An 18,817-nucleotide genomic window follows, 5' to 3' on the forward strand; every position below is an offset into this window, starting at 1 on the left:
GCATTGGAGAGACTCCCTACTCTTTGGTCTACTGGACCGACATAGTAATACCAGTCGAGGCCGAAGAACCCAGCCTAAGTTACTCCTATGAGAGCGGCATGAGTAACGACGAGAGTAGAAGGCAGGAACTCGACGAAGTCAACGAACGAAGAGATATAGCCTACATAAGAATGGTCGCCCAAAAAGAACAAGCAGAGCGCTATTACAACAAGAAAGCAAAGGTTAGTCCTCTCCAAGTCGGGGACTACGTACTGAAATCTAAAACTCAATAGAGCAAAGATCCCAAGGAAGGCAAGCTGGGAACAAATTGGGATGGTCCATATAAAATCACAGCCGAAGCAAACAAGGGTTCGTTACAATTAGAGATAATGGAAGGAAAGCTACTACCAAATAATTAGAATATCAGCCACCTCAAATACTTCAACTTCTTAGAGAAAAAGCGTTTCCCAAGCTGTACCTTTTTCCCTCCCAATCTGTAAATTTATCCAAGTATGTAACCAAAGCAACAATGTTAAAGCAATAAACTTTACGCTTATCAGCACACAATTCTCATGTTTAGGTTACATTCGAACCCGCTCGAACAAACATATATCGGCCCTCGACCGCAATACTAATGAAAGGTTATATTCGACCCTGCTCGAACAAATACCTACCGACCCTCGGCCGCAATCCTAATAAAGGTTACGTTCGACCCCCCTCAAATAAACACCTATCGGCCCTCTACTGTAATTTAATGAAAGGTCACGTTTGACCCCTCTCGAACAAACACCTATTGGCCCTCGTCCACGCTTTAATAAGAGGTTATATTCGACCCCGCTCGAATAAACACCTACCGACCCTCGGTCGCGATTGAACGAAAGGTCACGATCAATTACGATCAAACAAACACCTATCGCCCCTCAGTTGCATCTCAACACAAAAGATAGAAAAAGGAAAAACAATGCGTTATCGACTCCAACGCCATGGCCAGATAAAAGACAACACCTACGAAGAAAAGAGCGAAACAGGCAAACAATAGAAGCAAAAAAAATACAAGTACAGAAAGTAAATCACAGGGAGGGAAGAAGATGCAAAGAATAACTCTGATATTTTATATACTTAAAAACTTTTTACAATAGGCTTGTGAAGGTGCCAGCAAAAATATATACAAAAAATCAAAAGAGAAAACTACTAGCCACCACCATCACAACCTTCAACATCCTGCCAACTTGGTCCTCAACAGTGTCGCATCTTTGACCACCAGCACCCTCGACATCGCCACTTTCGCCCTCAGGATATGCAACATCATACCAGGCATTCTCCTTAAGTCAGTCTACATCCTCGTTTTACTCGTCATCATCGGCCTTAAGCGTAGAGGGATCATACACACAAGCGACTCGAGCCTCACGATCCTTAACACGAACATCTTCAAGAGCAACCTCAGAAACGGATCCCGCTTAATGCAAATCTCGAAACACATCCAACCGAGCCTCAGTGTGAATCCATTCCTCATATAATTCCCGAGGAACATTGGGAAAATCTAAAGTATGAGAAGAAGATGGTTGTGCAAGCAGTTGGGCATTCTCAGCTACCAAAGCAGCCACCCGATCATGAAGGATGGAGTTATCCTTCTCCAGCTCTCCTCTCCTCTCCTCTAGTCGATTTTCTTTAGCTTTCGCCATGGACAGGTCATTCTCCTTCTTGGCTCGGAGGGTCCTATTCGCCAAGTCAAGCATCTCCCGTTTTCTCCGAGCATCCAAACGGGGAGATTTTGCCTTCTCAAGATCACTCTTCTTGTGCTTGAAGGTCACTCAATTGGTCCTCCACGCCCTTGCTGGCCTCAAGCTCCTCTTCCCTACTCCTCAACGTCCCCTCAATGATGCTACACTTCTCGATGGCTTTCACCAGCTCATCATTCTTCTCTTTCAACTCATCGCGAAGGGCTTGTATATCCCGCCTTCACGAAATCGCCTGCGAAACTCTAGATACGTGCTGCAATACTCGAAGTACTTGTTTTTCAACCTCACAAATATTTCTCTGCACCTCTCCTTCCTCCGAGCGCTCTCAATCTCCAAAATCAGTGTCTACAATCACGAAAAGAAAAGAAGTAAGTCAGAAATGGAAACACCCCGAAAAATAAAGACAAAAAAAGAGATGGACCAAAAACACCAAACACTCACTCTAAGAGCAAGATCGGCAATTCTCATCGACAAAATAATGTCGTCCAACTCTTTGAGGGTCTTAACCTCTATATCGGAACAAAGAGGGTCGAGGCCAGGGACTACGTCCTCTATATTCTTCAGCAAGTCATGATCCATAAAGATCATAATGGTCCTCATAGACCACCCAACCTTATCTCAAGTTAGGTAAACCTTTCTTCCATCATCTTCAGGTCGTCCGCATCAACGTCCGAACCTGACTCATCGCCTTCCTCAGCGATGCCTTTGCCTCTCTCGTTGGCTAGTAAGGAAGTATTAGTAGCTGGATGGGAAGACGTTGCCTCCTCTTGCCTCAAAGTATCGAGAATGTTAGCGGCCAGTCCTTTTGCCTCCATCGCCGCAGAAGGAAGGGGCATCTCCATGTCGGCTTCCACCAACCCCGAAATCTTGAACCCTGGCTCGATATCATCTCCAATGAGAATGGTCACGGTCCCGCGCAACAAAAAATTACCCTCCGTTAAGCCAATAGCCCTGGAAACCCTGTCGCTAGCATCTAGAAACCTCCTCTTACGAGGCACCAAATCCCAATCACTATGCATAGGCCCATCGTCCTCATCGATAAGGCAGAACAACTGAGAAGTCGAGATTTCCGCAGCCAAAGTCTACATGGTTGAAGAAGGGATAGATTCAGAAGCATCCTTCATCGAAGAAGGGATCGGGGCACGAATAGAAGCAGTTGTAGTCGAGGAAGGGGTGGGAGCCGAGGACATAGTGGTTTTCCTTTTTCGGAATGCGGTGCAGGAGCTTTTGGCCTACTCGAAGATCCTCTGGCCGAAGTTAGGAAAAACATAGGGCAAAGGAAAGGTCAGCAAAAGTAAACCAAAAAAAAAGAACTAAGACATCGGTAATAAAGGGAACTTACCAATCAAGAGGAGAGTAGGACCAAACCTCTTGAAGAAACACGACCACTCACGAATCCCTATGATGTGAGGGAGGAGCCGACCAACCCAGTCAGAAATGTCCTTGACCAAAGGAGGAGGCAGGGTCTTGGCTGCATGAAAAAAAGGAAAAAAGGTCAAATCCCACGACCAATCACTAGAAAAAAATCAGATATCTACATACGAGGAAATTAGGAACTTACGAGTGTAATTCCAAGCCTCAAGAAAACTATCGACGTTGGCCACCACATCCTCGATTCTGACGAAGAAAAAGTTGAACCAGAACTGGAGGTTAGCTTTGTCATCCACCTTTACCACAGGGCACTTGCCTCCTCGGCGGCGAAGGTTCAACAACATCTCCCTATAAAAGCTAGGAGCAAACAGATGTATTAAATGTTGAAAACTCAGTTCGACCTCGGCTAGCTCGGTAAATTTGGTAAGCATCCTTATCATCTTATAAATGTACGACGCAAGCTGAGCTGCACAAATGTCGTAATAACGACATAATTCTTCCGCCAACGGAAGAATAGGGAGAGTGTAGCCGATTTGGAAGGAATAGGCGTAAAAGGCACAGTATCTAGGATGGTGGACATGTATCGTATCCCATCCGGCCGGGATCAATTCGACGTGATAGGGAAGGCCGAAAGGCTCCAGTGTCAGCATCGGGTAATTTGGAGAAATCAGACATAGTATTAGGGTTGCGAGGAACTATATCCTCCACCAACGGGAAACTTCCATCATCGACGACGACAAGAATATTCTCCTTGTGAGGGGAAAACACCATCGCCAAAGGGATCGCATCACTCCCTTCACTAGACTGAGAAGGCATGTTAGACTTGTTTCAATGAAAGAAAGAGAAGTATCGATCGACGAAACAAATGCAAGTCACTGAGAACCTTTTTGAAGATTGAATCAGACTATGACTGTTTGACCAAAAATATAGATCTTGGTTCAAATAGTTAAATTTATGTAAATAGGGGTTAATCTTAGCTAACAATAATATCCTTAGATGAGGTTGTTAAAGAAGCAATAAATATCGTGCGGATCTGGTCCGACAGTGGCAATAACATATAAAAAATGTTCTAGAAATCATGAGCAATAATGTAACATTCAATAGTAATGAACATCAATCAATGGCATTTAAGTAAATAGGAGGAATGATCACCCAATAAAGGATGGAATGAATGGAAATTTCTCTTGACAATGATGAGTGATAGACAAATCTTTAAATATTCGAGTTATTCTCGGATCTGATGGAAAAGTATGGATAAGAATCTTAGTGAAAAGGTGATGTTTGTATCATAGCAAGTGCGAGCCAAGTCTTTTAGTCAAAGTGTGTTCTTTACAGATGAATATCACATGCCCTATCATTGTCTCTTTTTCTATTTATATGGGACATGTTCCTAAGAAACCCTAAGGGGTCGTTTGGTATGAGGTATAAGAAGATATAAGGATGGTATAAAAATTTAATATCACCTTAATACGTTGTTTGGCTAGCGAACCAGGTATAAGTTATCCCGGTGTTAATTTTGACACTAGGATAACTTATACTATATAGAAGGTGGGGTAATTACCATCGGTATAACTTATACCTTCTTCTTAGAAATTATGCAATTGTCATTCTTAATACAACAGACCAAACAATGAATAAATAACAATCTCATCATAACTAATCCCAACATAATTTATCCCAATATAACTTATACCGGTATAAATCGTATTCCAACCAAACGACCCCTAATAGTATAAGTGCAGAGAATATCCACTAGAATACTCTCTTTAATATCCTATCTTGAAAACTAGTCATTACAGCTCTGACAACCGTACTAGAATATTGTACTTAAAACGCAGGACTCTTGACCCAATAGGTGAAAAAATCGTAGGCCTCAATTTTAAAATTGACTTTGGACTTTGAAATGTCTCTTTAGTTTCTTACAAACTTTTTTTGCGCCATTTTTGTTTTAATGTTTTTATAATATGACATATTTCAGACATTTAGATTCTCAATATATTTTAGCTCAGTAAAATGAGGGATCTGAATTTTCATCATGCAGTAATAGTCTTATGATATTAACAAATAATTGGAAAGGAATGTTGGAATAGAATTAATTTGTCTCATTCTGGAGATGAAACTCAGTTTAGGCAAATAAATATACTACATTACGTGTGGTAGGTTTGAGTAGTATATTTTATTTTATATTTAAATCTTACAGTTTAAGTGTGAGATGAAAGAGTTGTATTTCCATTATTTTGTCATTTTTAAAGTGCAAATATTTTTATTCTATAACATATAAATAATATCTATTACTAAACTTAGTAGTTTAATAGTTAATGCCACACGAGAGAAATTATGGGACATTATATATATTTTATCAGGTGAATAAAGAGAGTAAAATAAGTTATGGTTTTAAGAGTAATATTTGTAAAGATGCACTTGAAGTGATGAAGATATAACAGTCAAAGATAAAATATATTATAAATAAATTGTAATTAATTAGTTTTATTTCTTTTTGTAAAAATTTCAAAAATAACAGTTTTCCATAGAGGTTGTGCATAATTTGGTAAATACTGAATTACTATCGAAATAAAAAAATTTGGTATTTTGTATTTGGTTTAAGTTCTTAAAAAATTTGGTATTAGGTATGGTATTTGGTATTAACAAAATAATATTGAAATACTGATACCATACCGAAATATATAATAAGTTATTCAATATGCATATTATTAATTATAATATACTAAGATACATAATACTTTTCTTTGGTTTGCATGTTGAGGGTGACAGTAAAGCCCATGCACTTTTTTAGGAAAATGGAGGAACATGGTAGGATGCAGATTTTGACTCTTATTCTCTAGGATGCCAAGCATTTTAACATAATATTTTTACAGTTTAGGGTGTTTCTTCTCATATACTGAATTGCATTTGTTGTATTTTCTAACTTCAGCAATTAGCTCTAAGCAGGTAACAAGATTTTTTTAATGATTAAATTATTCCTTTTTGTACATTTTTTCTCTCTATGGGTTGATACTTGTTGGTATTGGATAAATTTATTTGGCAATACTCATGTGAGCTTAGAAGATTTTTATTTTTATATTTGTGAGTATATTAATTAAGAATATTAAAGTTTGTGGTTTATGCACTAGCTAATATTGAAACCGAACAAATCAAAATTACCGTACCAAATAAATCGAAATCGAAGGAGAAAGATGAACCATACCAAATAAAATTAGGTACGGTATTGATATAGCATTTTAAGAAATCGAATACCGAAAATACCGAACCGACATATCTAAATATCGTACTGCACCGACCGACAAACACCCATGCTTCCTATATCCAGAGGTGTTCATGGAAACCCAAAAATAGCCAGATTTACAAGTGGTCATTCAAAAATAGTCATCGTTTCAAAAGTAATCGAAATTTAGCCACTTTTCATGTAAAGATAAATCTTAACGAAAACACTATTCAAAATCCGGAAAAATACTCCAGTATAATGTACTGGAATTCCAACATAATATATTGGAACTCCAGTATATTATACTAGAGTTCCAGCATAAGTATACTGGAACTCTAGTATAATATACTTGAGTTCTAGTATAATATATCAGTACATCATAATATACTGGAGATTGGAGCACCGGTGCTCCAATCTCCAGTATATTATACTGAAATTTCCGCGTGTTAGAGTTCCAGTATAATATGCTGGAAGTTCATATACAGGTGCACCGATCTCCAGTATATTATGTTGGAACTTTCCGTGTTGCAGCAAAATACTGGCTATTTTTGAATGACTTTGCAAACGTTGGCTATTTTTGAATGACCAGTCCGAAAACTGGCTAGCTCGTGCTATTTTTACGAAAGAAATCGATACTTTCTTCTTCGTAAAAATTGTGTGGGGTAGCCACTTTTTAAAGTGGTATTTACTTTTTATCCAGTACTTTTAATGCTTAGCAATAGTACCCACTAGTCTATTAAAATTAATATGAAAAAATTGTGTTACCCTTTCTTCTATCTTTTTCATGTTAGGGAGAAGAACTTTACCGGAAGGATTTTTTTCTTCGGTGTTTCTTGGTGCACCATTTAACGAGATGATTGCTCTTCGAGGGCTACTCCTCTTTACTTAACTATAAATCAGAGACTACCATTTTTCGATAACACATTACATTTGATTCATACGATTAGGCTTCTTGATGGCTGGATTGATTTTGTGTTACTGAATTTTGTGTTGTATGATTTTGATAGAGTTTTGAGGCCTGGTGGGCTCTTATGGATTGATAGTTTTTTCTGTTTGAAGGAAGAATTGAATGATTATTTAGACGCATTCAAGATTCTAAGGTATAAGCAACAAACTGGATAAAGATGATCGTGAAGTGTTCTTTTCTGCAATCCTAGAACAGAAAACTTTAGAAAACAAACTTTCTGAGTTTTATTTATTTTTATTTTTCTTTTGGTTGGTCAGGTTCTGTAGTCTTTTATTTTTTTAGTTGTTTCTTTTTGTTATTAGCTTTCTGTTGTGTAATTTGACATCAATCTTATATGTAAATTGCAATTATTATTATTATTATTTTTTTTTTTGTGAAAAGATACAAATAACGTTTGGTTTTCTGCTATGTTATGGATCCTGAACTTACAGTTACAAGTTCAAAAGTTAAGGACACTTAGTCCTGAACTTCGAGTTCCAAGTTCAAAAGTTAAGGACTTTTGGTCCTGAATTTAGAATTACAAGTTCAAAGGTTAAGGGCACTTGGTCCTGAACTTAGACTAACAAGCTTAAAAGTTAAGGACAATAGGTCCTGACTTACAGTTACAAGTTCAAAAGTTAAGGACATGTAGTCCTGAAGTCCTAAACTTAGAGTTCCAAGTTAAAAAGTTAAGGACATGTAGTCTTGAAGTGCTGCAGTTAAGTTCAAAAGTTAAGGACATGAGCAAAAGGGTATTTTCATCTGGGCAATTAAAGTTTATTAAAGCAGTGGCTAAAGACTAAAGACATTTTTAACAGTGGCTTAAAAATAAATACATGTGTTATTAGTGACTAACCGTGCACTTCCTCCTTCTTCTTCTTCTTCTTCTTCTTCTTTTGGGCTTGATTTAGTTTGATTTAAATTTAAATAAGGAATTTTTACACCCTATAGAAAACCTTAGTACCCTATTTATTTTAAATAAATACCATTTTAAAATATTACATCCTATAGATACCTTTTATACTTTATAGTCAAATATCTAATTATAGTTACATCCTACATTTAAGGCACCATATATGCTAAATAATATTTTTCTCTCTCCTTTTTAGTTTTTTCTCTCACATAATCACAGTAAAATTGACTAACCACGTTCTCTCTCTTTTTGCATATACTTTACTCTTTCTCCCTCAACCCACGATTCATATCTCTCCTCCCACCCAAATTCTCTAGTTCTCCTCTATTATCACTCCATTACAATCGCCTAGGGTAAGTTTAATTCGTTGGTTTTGATAGACGAAGAGCAATTGGTTCAACTGTAGCGGCTCGATTCTGCTTGGCAGTGGTCGTTGAAGTAGGGTTCACAGTTTTTGCGTAATTCATGGCTTCGTTTGTGGGATTTGAGGGATGGGGATTGTTTGTAGTTGTTGTAAGAGGTTGGGCAGATGTGTTAAGGGGCTGACCAACCGGAATTAATGGCTGGCCGCCGGCCGGCGAAGCCATCAGGCTGCTTCTCTCTCTAGATCGCCCAAATCGCCTATTTTGTATTCAGTTGTATTCGAATGTATATTTCAGCTGTATTCACATGTATTCAGTAGCATTAATTTATATATTTTAGATGTATTAAAAAGTTATGTGTATTCTCTTGTATTCAGTTTTAATCAGTTGTATTTAACTATTTTATTCAGCAGAAGTTAGTTGTATTTTGTTGCATTCAAGAGTTTTATTCAGCTGTATTCAGTTGTATTTTGTTGTATTCAAGTGTTTTATTCAGATGAATTAAGTTGTATTTTGTTGTATTCAACTGTATACAGTTCTACTCAACTGTATTATTCATATGTATTTCTCTTTATTCAGCTATAATCTTTATTATGTATCTTTCAAATACAGATTAATAAGGGATCGTTTTAGTTCGTTGAGTTAAATTAGGAGAATATCATATGATTTGATTTCCTTAGTTCGTGGAGTTAAATTAGGAGAATATCATGTGATTTGATTTCCTTAGTTCGTGGAGTTAAATTAGGAGAATATCATGTGATTTGATTTTCTTCCGTTTTTAACCAGTTTAACCTTCTGTATTTAACGTTAATGCCGCTTGAATACAGCTAAATACATGTCAAACTTAGCTAGAATTCCAGCTTTTACGCTTATTTTTTGGTTGTATTAATGAATACAACAGCTTAAATACATAAAATACATTGTATAAAAACATAAAAGGTATCTATAACACGTAATATAGCAAAGGGTATCTATAAATGGCTAATTAGACTTAAAAGATGGTGCTTTATGAAAAATTCCCTTTAAATAACCGTCAAAATTGATTTGCCTTTGACTTTAAATAAAAAATAATCAACTATGTAGAAACCTATTTAAAAAATATAATTACTAGTTGTTTAATTTGAATCTGGTGAGGATGAATTTAACACTGCGTACTAAACAGAGTATATAAGAAAGAGTAGTAGTATTATTTAGATGATCTCAAGTAATAATCATTTCAGCTTCTCCTGCTGATCATCTCTGCTTTGCAATGGCCAACTATCATGAAAAAGTTTAAAATAAAGACATGGATCAACATGTCAACCAACCTAATAATATTAATAAGCAACGCAAGCAAGGTAATCATAAATGTGGTGCATATCAGTTGCATTACAAAAGATCTAATGGTTGCAAATGGACACTATACTTTTCTAAACTGGGATGTTTCGAAATTTTAGTAAGCAATGAATTTATGTTTTAACTCGTTCCCTTGTCCCTAACTATCAATTACTTTCCATTGCAGCTTTTGTGAATAATGTTAAAAAGCTATAATGAAATTGGATTTTAGATATAACGGGATGTAATTACACAATTTAACATGTTTATTTAATTAAATAATTATTTAGTTAATAGAAAATTAGGTGTAATTGAGAGGGAGTAATCAATGACGATTCGATAAACTTAGTGGCCTAAATCCAATTGTTTTATTAAAGGCCTTATACATTTTTTAAATTATAATTTACACATAGACACGTAGGGAGTATATTGTGTAAGGCAAGGACTTCTCTTCCTTACCCTAAAGCCTTTGAGAGTAATTACACTCTCAAGTTTTCAAGTAGGATGTGAGACTTGATGGTAATAACATTGTGTAACTCTATATGCCTTTTGAAATTATTATTTTTTCTTTCTTTTTGCCAAATATATTTTTCTAACAAATCGATGTTTGCCATTATTATAGAAAATTCCTCTGACCATGAGGCACTTTTTGTTCATTGTTAGTCTGCACTACATGTTGATCAGTAAAGCCGAGATGAAAAAAAAGAAAGAGAAAATGAATAAAGTACCCATTAAACTTGTCAGTAAAAATTATTTGCACACCTAAATTTTACGGGTGTCCTAACACCCCATTATTTTTATCTAAGCTAAATTTAATATTCCATTAAGTGATGACCTGACATGAAAAGTGTAGCTCATTTCATAGATGCTCGTGGGGAAGAAAAAAAATAAGCTTTAAACTAATTTAATTGTCCAGGTGTCACTTTCCTATTGGATACTCTAACTAATTAAACTTAATACAAATTTTTTCTCTTTTCTTATTCATTTTCTTTTCTTTTTTCGTTTCTTTTTCTCTTTCTTCATTTTAGCAAACCAGTGCCACCATCTTACTCCTCATTTCTTGAAACTAAGTCATGTTTTATCTTTTGCTTCTCTTTTTCTTCTTCTTGTTGAGTCTCTATTTCCACTCGTCTGTTTCCTTCGCCATATTCCATCAATATAATCCTACTGCAAAGAATTAAAAAGAAAGAAGACAAAATATCTCACAACCAAGGGCTTATTTTTTGGACTGATATTAAGGTGTTTTGGAGTTGTAAATTGGTGGTTTTGAGGGCTGATTTTAGCAGGTTTTGGGGAGGTTTTAGGGCTGGAATTTGCTGCAATTTTCAGTGATTTTAGAGTGATTTTAAAGGGGGGAAAACTACTGGAATTTGGGGGTGTCGTGGAGCTGATTTTCGCAGCTCTTTTCTGGTTTTCGCAACTGATTTTGCTACGATTTTTTGGTGGATTTTGAGGTATTTTGGGGTGAGTTTTAGGTGTTGATTTTGGGGGTTAGTTGTGGGGGGTTTGAACTCTGTTTTGGGCTGTTTTGCCAGCTTATTTTTAGTGGTTAAAAGAAGCGAAAATAGCGATCATTTGGTGGCGAATTTACATGACTTTGAAGGATAAAGACATGGCTACTATTTTTGGGTTTTCTTTCTGTTTTTGCAGCTCGTCAAGGTGGTTTAGAGCTGGTTCCATGGTGGTGTAGGTGGTGATGAAGATGACATGGAAAAAAAGAGTTAAATAAAAAAGTAATTAAATAAGTGGAAAAAAATAAAGCAACTTTTGACACATGGCGGCGCGCGTGTACTACATATCCTAGCACAAGACTGACTAAGAATAGGGGGGACATAGGTCGCCCGTAAAGTTAAGGTATGTGAATGATTTTCCGAAAAAGTTTAATGGGCAATTTATGTATTTTCTCAACAAAAAAAAAAAAAGGTAAATCCGCCTACTATGCTTTATGGCTTTGTGCTATAAGGACAAACTTGAACTTAACAGGTTGGCCACTTACTCCAAGTTTGCTTCCTTTTTTTTTTTTTTTGGGGGGTGGTTTCTAGTTTGCTTCCACATGGTTTATCCCATGTGGAAGTTAGATTAAATTCGGTAATGTAAATTCTAATTAGCTGCCAAGGATTTTATTCACGTGAGTTGGTACAAATTATTAAACAGTGCGAGAATAGAAATTTATAATAGTATATACTAAAGGTGCATTGTGTAAATGGATCAAAATTTTTGGAAAAATCACAAGTTGATAAACATTTTACAGTGTACCAAAAAAATGTTCCATATAATTAAACTAATTAAGTACTAAAGTAAGATTACAGGTATTGAACATTCTTGGCTAGCTGAAACGTTATTTAAAATTATTGGTTTAAATAACTGGAAAAAGAAGTGTCACTATTTTGAGACATCCAAGTTCGGATATTTGAAGATTGAACTACACTATGCCCTCTAAAATGATATGTGCTTTTTCTTATCTCACACCCTACTAGCTACTACATTCTTTTCTAGAAATAAGAATAAAAAACGCACTCTTTATATTTTCTAAATTTATCATCTAGATACTCACATTTGAGTCTCGATTATTTTGGATCCACGCCACATAAGCCCATTAAAGAGGAAATCGTTTCCTACTAGATTTTTTTTTTCCATTAAAACTCATACTCTCTTCAAGAATGACATGGTCTAGAGTGCAAATGTCTAAGTTTTAGTGTTAACTCGAACATTTATACACAAACTTTATGTCCTGATTGGACGGTTTTCTATTGAGATCCGAAAGAGAGAGAAAATATGATGTATGTACAGTGAATACCTAGTAAATCTACAAGCCAAAGGATGGCAAAACTGAGTGTTCAAATATTTATAAAACCTCTCGAAAACGTGTAAAGGATTAATGCTACTGTACCAATCAAGTAGAATAATTTGCCAGCCTTTGTCAAGAATGTAATGAGACAACTACAAATGGCAGGAGCTTGAAATGATTTCCATCAATATCTCAAAGTATCTCCAAATGACCAAATAAAGCTAGGAAGAAGATAATGGATCCATCATTTTGGTGGAGCGTTAAAGGGGGAGACTACAGGCAAATTGTCAATTTGGGTAAAGTCAAAGGCATAAAAACAAGGATATATCTTGAAACGGAAGAAAAGCAGCTGTTGATCTATACTCATGTCATTTGACCATAAAACTTCCAATGGGTAGTTTGGGAAGGTGTATAAGAATAATGTTGAATAAGATGTATTAGTAACGCAGAAATTAGTAGTGCAAGCATTAGTTATGTAGACATTATTTCCTATACAATATTTGGTATGGTGTATTAAAAATTAAAATGCATTGCATAATTTGTAAGAAAATTAGGGGTCATTTGGTAGGGTGTATAAAAATAATGCCGAATAAGGTATATTAATAATGTCTTATGCAGAGATTATTTCCTATACGCTATTTAATATGGTGTATTAAAATTTAAAATGCATAATTTTTAAGAAAATTAATTGTTTACAAAAATACCCTCCATATTATTTAGTTTTAAAAGACTTTAAGGACAATTTTATCTTTAACCATGCTAATGCATGCATTAATAGCTTTGGTATTGTTAATACCATGATTTTCTATATAATAGTTATAGGATAATACTAAATAGGTTGTATAACTAATACTTGCATTAGTAATGATAGGTTGAAAAAGTGTACCAAACAATGGATTAGTAATATCAAAAGTTAATGCATACATTATTTTCTCTAATGCATCCTACCAAATGACCCCTAATAGTTAACCATATCAAAACGATTAGCCCACTTGTGAATCAACAAATTCAGCAAGAAAACATTAGATGAAGCCCAATGATGATGGGTAGCTAGAAGTAATTGTATCTGAATAATGGCCGAAAAAACGAAATCACATCTCGAAGTCCCACGAAGTCTCAGCACTTAACTTCGGCATTTTGCGTTCTTCAAGCAAACAGAGAGATGCACAAATCTGGAGATAGGAAGAAGAACTTGAGTCAGAATGGTCCCAGTGAAACAAAACAAAAAAATGTAGCACTTCTCCTAGATGCTTCACTTAGCTCACTAGATATCGATAGACCAAACCTTGAACAAATTATCAAGAAGCACCAGCAACCAAAAAAAACAAAGAAGATGAAGAAGCAGCTGAAAAGGCAAATAAATTATAGTTCAACTATTAAATAATCCAAATATTTTCACACAGAATGCATAACAATAGCGATGATGATAATATGATGAATGATGACAATAGTAAATGCTATAATTTGGGCATTTCTTTGCACATGGCATATCACATATAGGTGTACACAAATAAGAACATTCTGTTTTACTATTAACAATTGAAGGCCATTTTAACTTGTTCGTCTGTCCCAAACAACCAGATAGAAAACACACTTATAGCAACATGATGGATCTAAGCTGGTTCTTCAGAAATGCTAAAACATAACTCCAAAAATCACAGAGACGTGTCCTGCTTCATCGTCCATCAACTCCAACGAGGCAATGGTCCTTCAAATGGCTATCAGGGAACCAATGCAGAATGACTTTCACGGTCGCTTACACTTAACAGGGAAAAAATCCTTTTGTTTGATGCACAACAAAATCAGAAAATCCCAACAAATGAATCCATGAACCAATGTGACATAGGAACATTTATATTACAAAATCCATAAAATGACCTTCCAATTTTTAATATTTTTTGACATGCAGCTTTCACCCCAAACAAGAATTTGATCAATTACTAAACTTGTGACATCTAGGAGGTCTAGGTCCTTCTTAGGCGAGACATTGGCTGCTGACTCACAATTATGAACAATTCAAAATAATATCGACAATTGTGTTTTATCACTGAGCCAAAATGATAAACAAACAAGCAAAGATACTTTCTTTCCTATGTGTATATACATAGTCGGGTATGCACACACACGTACAACCCCCACACACAGAGGGAGGGGGGGGGCACCCCTGCGATCCAATTCTTATCCTGAAGCTGTATACAAAACCTAAAGGATACAACCCCGTTAAACAAAAACATTATCCCGGTGTAATACCTATTAAACACCAAGGTACAATTACATTCCCTCGATTTAAATGCTTCAAAATCATGTCATGTGATTACAGATTATCCCACATTCCATAGGTTACAACAACAACATATCCAATGTGGTCCCACAAGTAGGGTATGGGGGGATAGAATGTGCGCAGCCCTTACCCTACCTCGTGTGAGGTAGAGAGACTGTTTCTGATAGACCCTCGGCTCAAGAAAAGCGTTTTCAAAAAAGTTTGAGAAATACAAGAGTAAAGACGCTATGATGAAAATATTGAAGAAAAGAAAAGTATTGGTAGCAAAAAGAGTAAGATAACCCAGGCAAAAGAAATAACAGTGGTAATAAAATTGAAAAATAAGATAATAATATGAGAAGAGGGAGCAGATTAGATGCTCTAAACTAGAACCACGTCTTCCCACAGAAAAGAGAAGAAATCGCTTGACTGCCTACAAACATTTTACCCTAACCCTCGACCTCTATGATCTCCTAGGATCAAAATCTTAGTCTGATGAATCTTTCTCCTAAGATACCAAAAAAGAAGACCTAGTCTGATGAACCTTCTCCTAGGATCAAAATCTTAGTCTGATGAATTTTTCTCCTAAGATAGAGACCTAATCTGATGAACTTTCTCCTAAGATCAAAATCTTAGTCTGATGAATTTTTCTCTTAAGATAGAGACCTAGTCTGATGAACCTTCTCCTAGGATCAAAATCTTAGTCTGATGAATCTTTCTCCTAAGATACAAAAAAAAGACCTAGTCTGATAAATCTTCTCCTAGGATCAAAATCTTAGTCTGATGAATCTTTTCTCCTAAAATACCAAAATAGAGACCTAGTCTGATGAACCTTCTCCTAGGATCAAAATCTTAGTTTGATGAATCTTTCTCCTAAGATACCAAAAAAAAGACTTAGTCTGATGAACAGTCCTAGGATCAAAATCTTAGTCTGGTGAATCTTTCTCCTAAGATACTAAAAAAAAAAAAAAACCTCTAGGGTCATGTCTCAGTGAGCTGAAGATGTGTCATGTCCCGTCTAATCACCTCTCCCCAATTCTTCTTCGATCTACCTCAATCTCTCCTTAGACATATCATTGTCAACCTCTCGCACCATCTCACTAGAACATCTGTGCTCTTCCTCTTCACATGTCCGAACCATCTCAACCTCGTTTTCCTCATTTTGTCCATCGCGGAGGCCGCTCCCACCTTACCCTGAATATCTTCGTTACTAATTTTATCTCTCCTAGTATGTCCACATATCCATATAAGCATCTTCATTTCTGTTGCTTTCATCTTCTTAACGTGAGTTTTTGACTAGCCAATACTCTGCCCCATGAAACATAATTGGTCTAACATCCACTCTATAGAACTTATATTTAAGTCTTGGTGGCACCTTCTTATCACATACGATACCGGAGACGAGCCTCCATTTCATCCTCCCCCACTCCAATATGATGTGTGACATCATCATCAATCTCCCCATTTCCTTGGGTTATCAATCTCCCCATTTCCTTGGGTTATCCAAGATACTTGAAGCTTCCTCTTTTGGGGATGACTTGAGTATCAATCCTCACTTCTACATCCGCCTCATGTGTTGCGTCACTAAACTTGCATTCCAAGTACTCTTTTTTAGTCCTGCTCAACCTGAAACCTTTAGACTCTATGGTATGTCTCCGAACCTCCAGTCTAGCGTTAACCCCGACGTATGTCTCGTCAATCAACATTATGTCATCTACAAATAGTATACACCATCACCAGTAGAAATACAAGTGGAGTAGAATGTACACATCCAGTAAATGCTTTAATATTTCACTAGAAGACAGTTCTCTAGTAAGGTTCGAGTAACTTTAAAAGCATTGTCCATCAACTAAGACTTTTGTTTGGCAAATGAGATCAACAAGCTAGTAAGATACAAAATTCAGAAAATATTCAATTAACAAAAATGAACAACAACAAATATAAGCATGCCAATTGAAATTGCATAGCTTAGCTTCGTAATTCAGATGCAATGGTAATTGGTATGGATGAAAAGCTTAGAAATTATACCTTAAAAGATCCATTTAACTTTGAACTCCGGGACCATTCGAGCCCCAAATTCCTGCTCGTCGTCTGATAAGTAGCCCTAAACACATCGTCCCCATAAACTTTACGTGAAACCGCAAAATCCCATGCGTTCTTTGCTGTATCATAGCTCGGCTCAAAAGTAGCAAGTCCTCCATGCACATAAGTGTACTTCAATTTACAACTTCCCGACCCCATCACGTGATTAGCCGACACCTTATTGGCCGAATCAAACACCAAAGTTCCATCCAATATTGTTCGTTTGTCTCCATGAAAATGAATGTAATTCAAATTCAATGGCTTCTCCATAACCCTGATTGAGTTCATAAATTGAAACCGAATGTCCTGAAACCACAAAAATTTTAGCGTTACTTAAGAACTAGAGCAAATTTATAAACACAATGAATCAGTCAATCAATCAACTACATCTCAATCTTGAACTAGTTAAGATCCGTTATATATAAATTATTTGTATTAGTCCATTCTAGTTAAATCGAGTATTTTCACTGAAGGCTAAATTTAAACCGAATGTCCTGAACCACAGAACTTTCAATAGTAGTAACAATTAAGAGCTAAAGCGAATTTAAAAACACAATCAATCAACTGCATCTCAATTCCCAACTAGATAAGATCCGTTAATGTAAAAATCATTTGTATCTATTCTGTAATATTTAACTCAAGTATTTTTCACTGACGGACTAAATTTAAACCGAATATCCTGAAACCACAGAAATTTTAGTAATAATTAAGAGCTAATACGAATTTAAGAGCACAGTCAATCAATCAACTACATCTGAATTCCTAATTATAGTTAGGATCAGTTATAAATCATTTGTATAATTGTATTTATTCCGTCGTTCTATTTAACTACAGTAAACTTCATTTTTTTCACTGACGGACTATGATTTGCGAAACTGACATAGGCTGAGTCAAATTTAAACACAAAAAATTCGGGAAAAAAAGGAGTGATGCAGGACACCTTTTTGGGGACGTTGTAGTCGATGATGAATGAGCCAGGTTTCTCAACGGCAAGAGCTAAGCCGTTTAAACTAGGACCGTTGACAACAGTAGCATCGGTCATGGACGCTCGGAGCTTAAAGTCGCCGGCGTTGAAGGCGACAGTAGTAGCGGCGGCGGCTTTGTCCGTTTCATATCGAGCTTTGAATGATGCCTTCATCATTTCCGAATGAAAATGGAAGTTTTTTGCTTTGTTTTGATTCCCTTGCGAGCGGGATAAGATTGGGAAATTGAGGCCTTGAGGTTTAGGATAGTTCTAGCAAATCCTCGGGCCGGCGTTCTAATTAGTCTCTCTCACTTTTTTCCCCAACCTATATCAATAACATAAAACTTTAAAAAAAAATATATATATATATAATATTATTAAACTTTGTATATCTTACGTGCAATTATTAAGTTTTCATTCAATAGTATTTTTAGAATTTGAAGTTGAGTTGAAAAGTATAATAACTATGAACATGGGGCTGAGTTATATGTAATAATAGTATTGGTATATAACTAGAGACAACAACAATATATCAAGTATTATCTCACACGATGGGGTTTGGGGAGGGTAGTGTGTATGTAGACATTACCCCTACCTTACGAGGATAGAGAGTTTGTTTTCAATAGACCATCGGCTCAAGATAGTATAAGTACCACATTAATAAAAATATAGGCAAAAAGGGACGGTATCAAAAAGCTATATAAAATCAGAATAACATAATAAGACAGTAAAGTGATCAGCAATGAAAGAAAACAACGGTTAGTCATAAAAACCTATTACTAACAGAAAACGAGACCGTATGCCAATACTAATGTTATGAACACTCTACACTACCTACTCTACTACCCTAATTCTCGACATACATACCTTCTTATC

At 35.9% G+C, this 18,817-nt stretch overlaps 1 protein-coding gene across 1 annotated transcript; it reads right to left on the minus strand.

The window, feature by feature from the left end:
* Positions 1–13,505: 13,505 nt before the first annotated feature.
* Positions 13,506–18,281, minus strand: LOC104228937 (outer envelope pore protein 24A, chloroplastic). Its single transcript, XM_009781491.2, has 3 exons — positions 17,918–18,281; positions 16,924–17,283; positions 13,506–13,807 (listed from the first exon to the last, which is right to left on the minus strand). The coding sequence occupies exons 1-3, from the start codon at positions 18,116–18,118 to the stop codon at positions 13,727–13,729; spliced, it is 642 nt and encodes a 213-aa protein (XP_009779793.1). The 5' UTR covers positions 18,119–18,281; the 3' UTR covers positions 13,506–13,726.
* Positions 18,282–18,817: the final 536 nt, after the last annotated feature.

Source organism: Nicotiana sylvestris, chromosome 4 (genome assembly GCF_000393655.2).
Source record: "Nicotiana sylvestris chromosome 4, ASM39365v2, whole genome shotgun sequence".
NCBI lineage: Eukaryota > Viridiplantae > Streptophyta > Magnoliopsida > Solanales > Solanaceae > Nicotiana > Nicotiana sylvestris.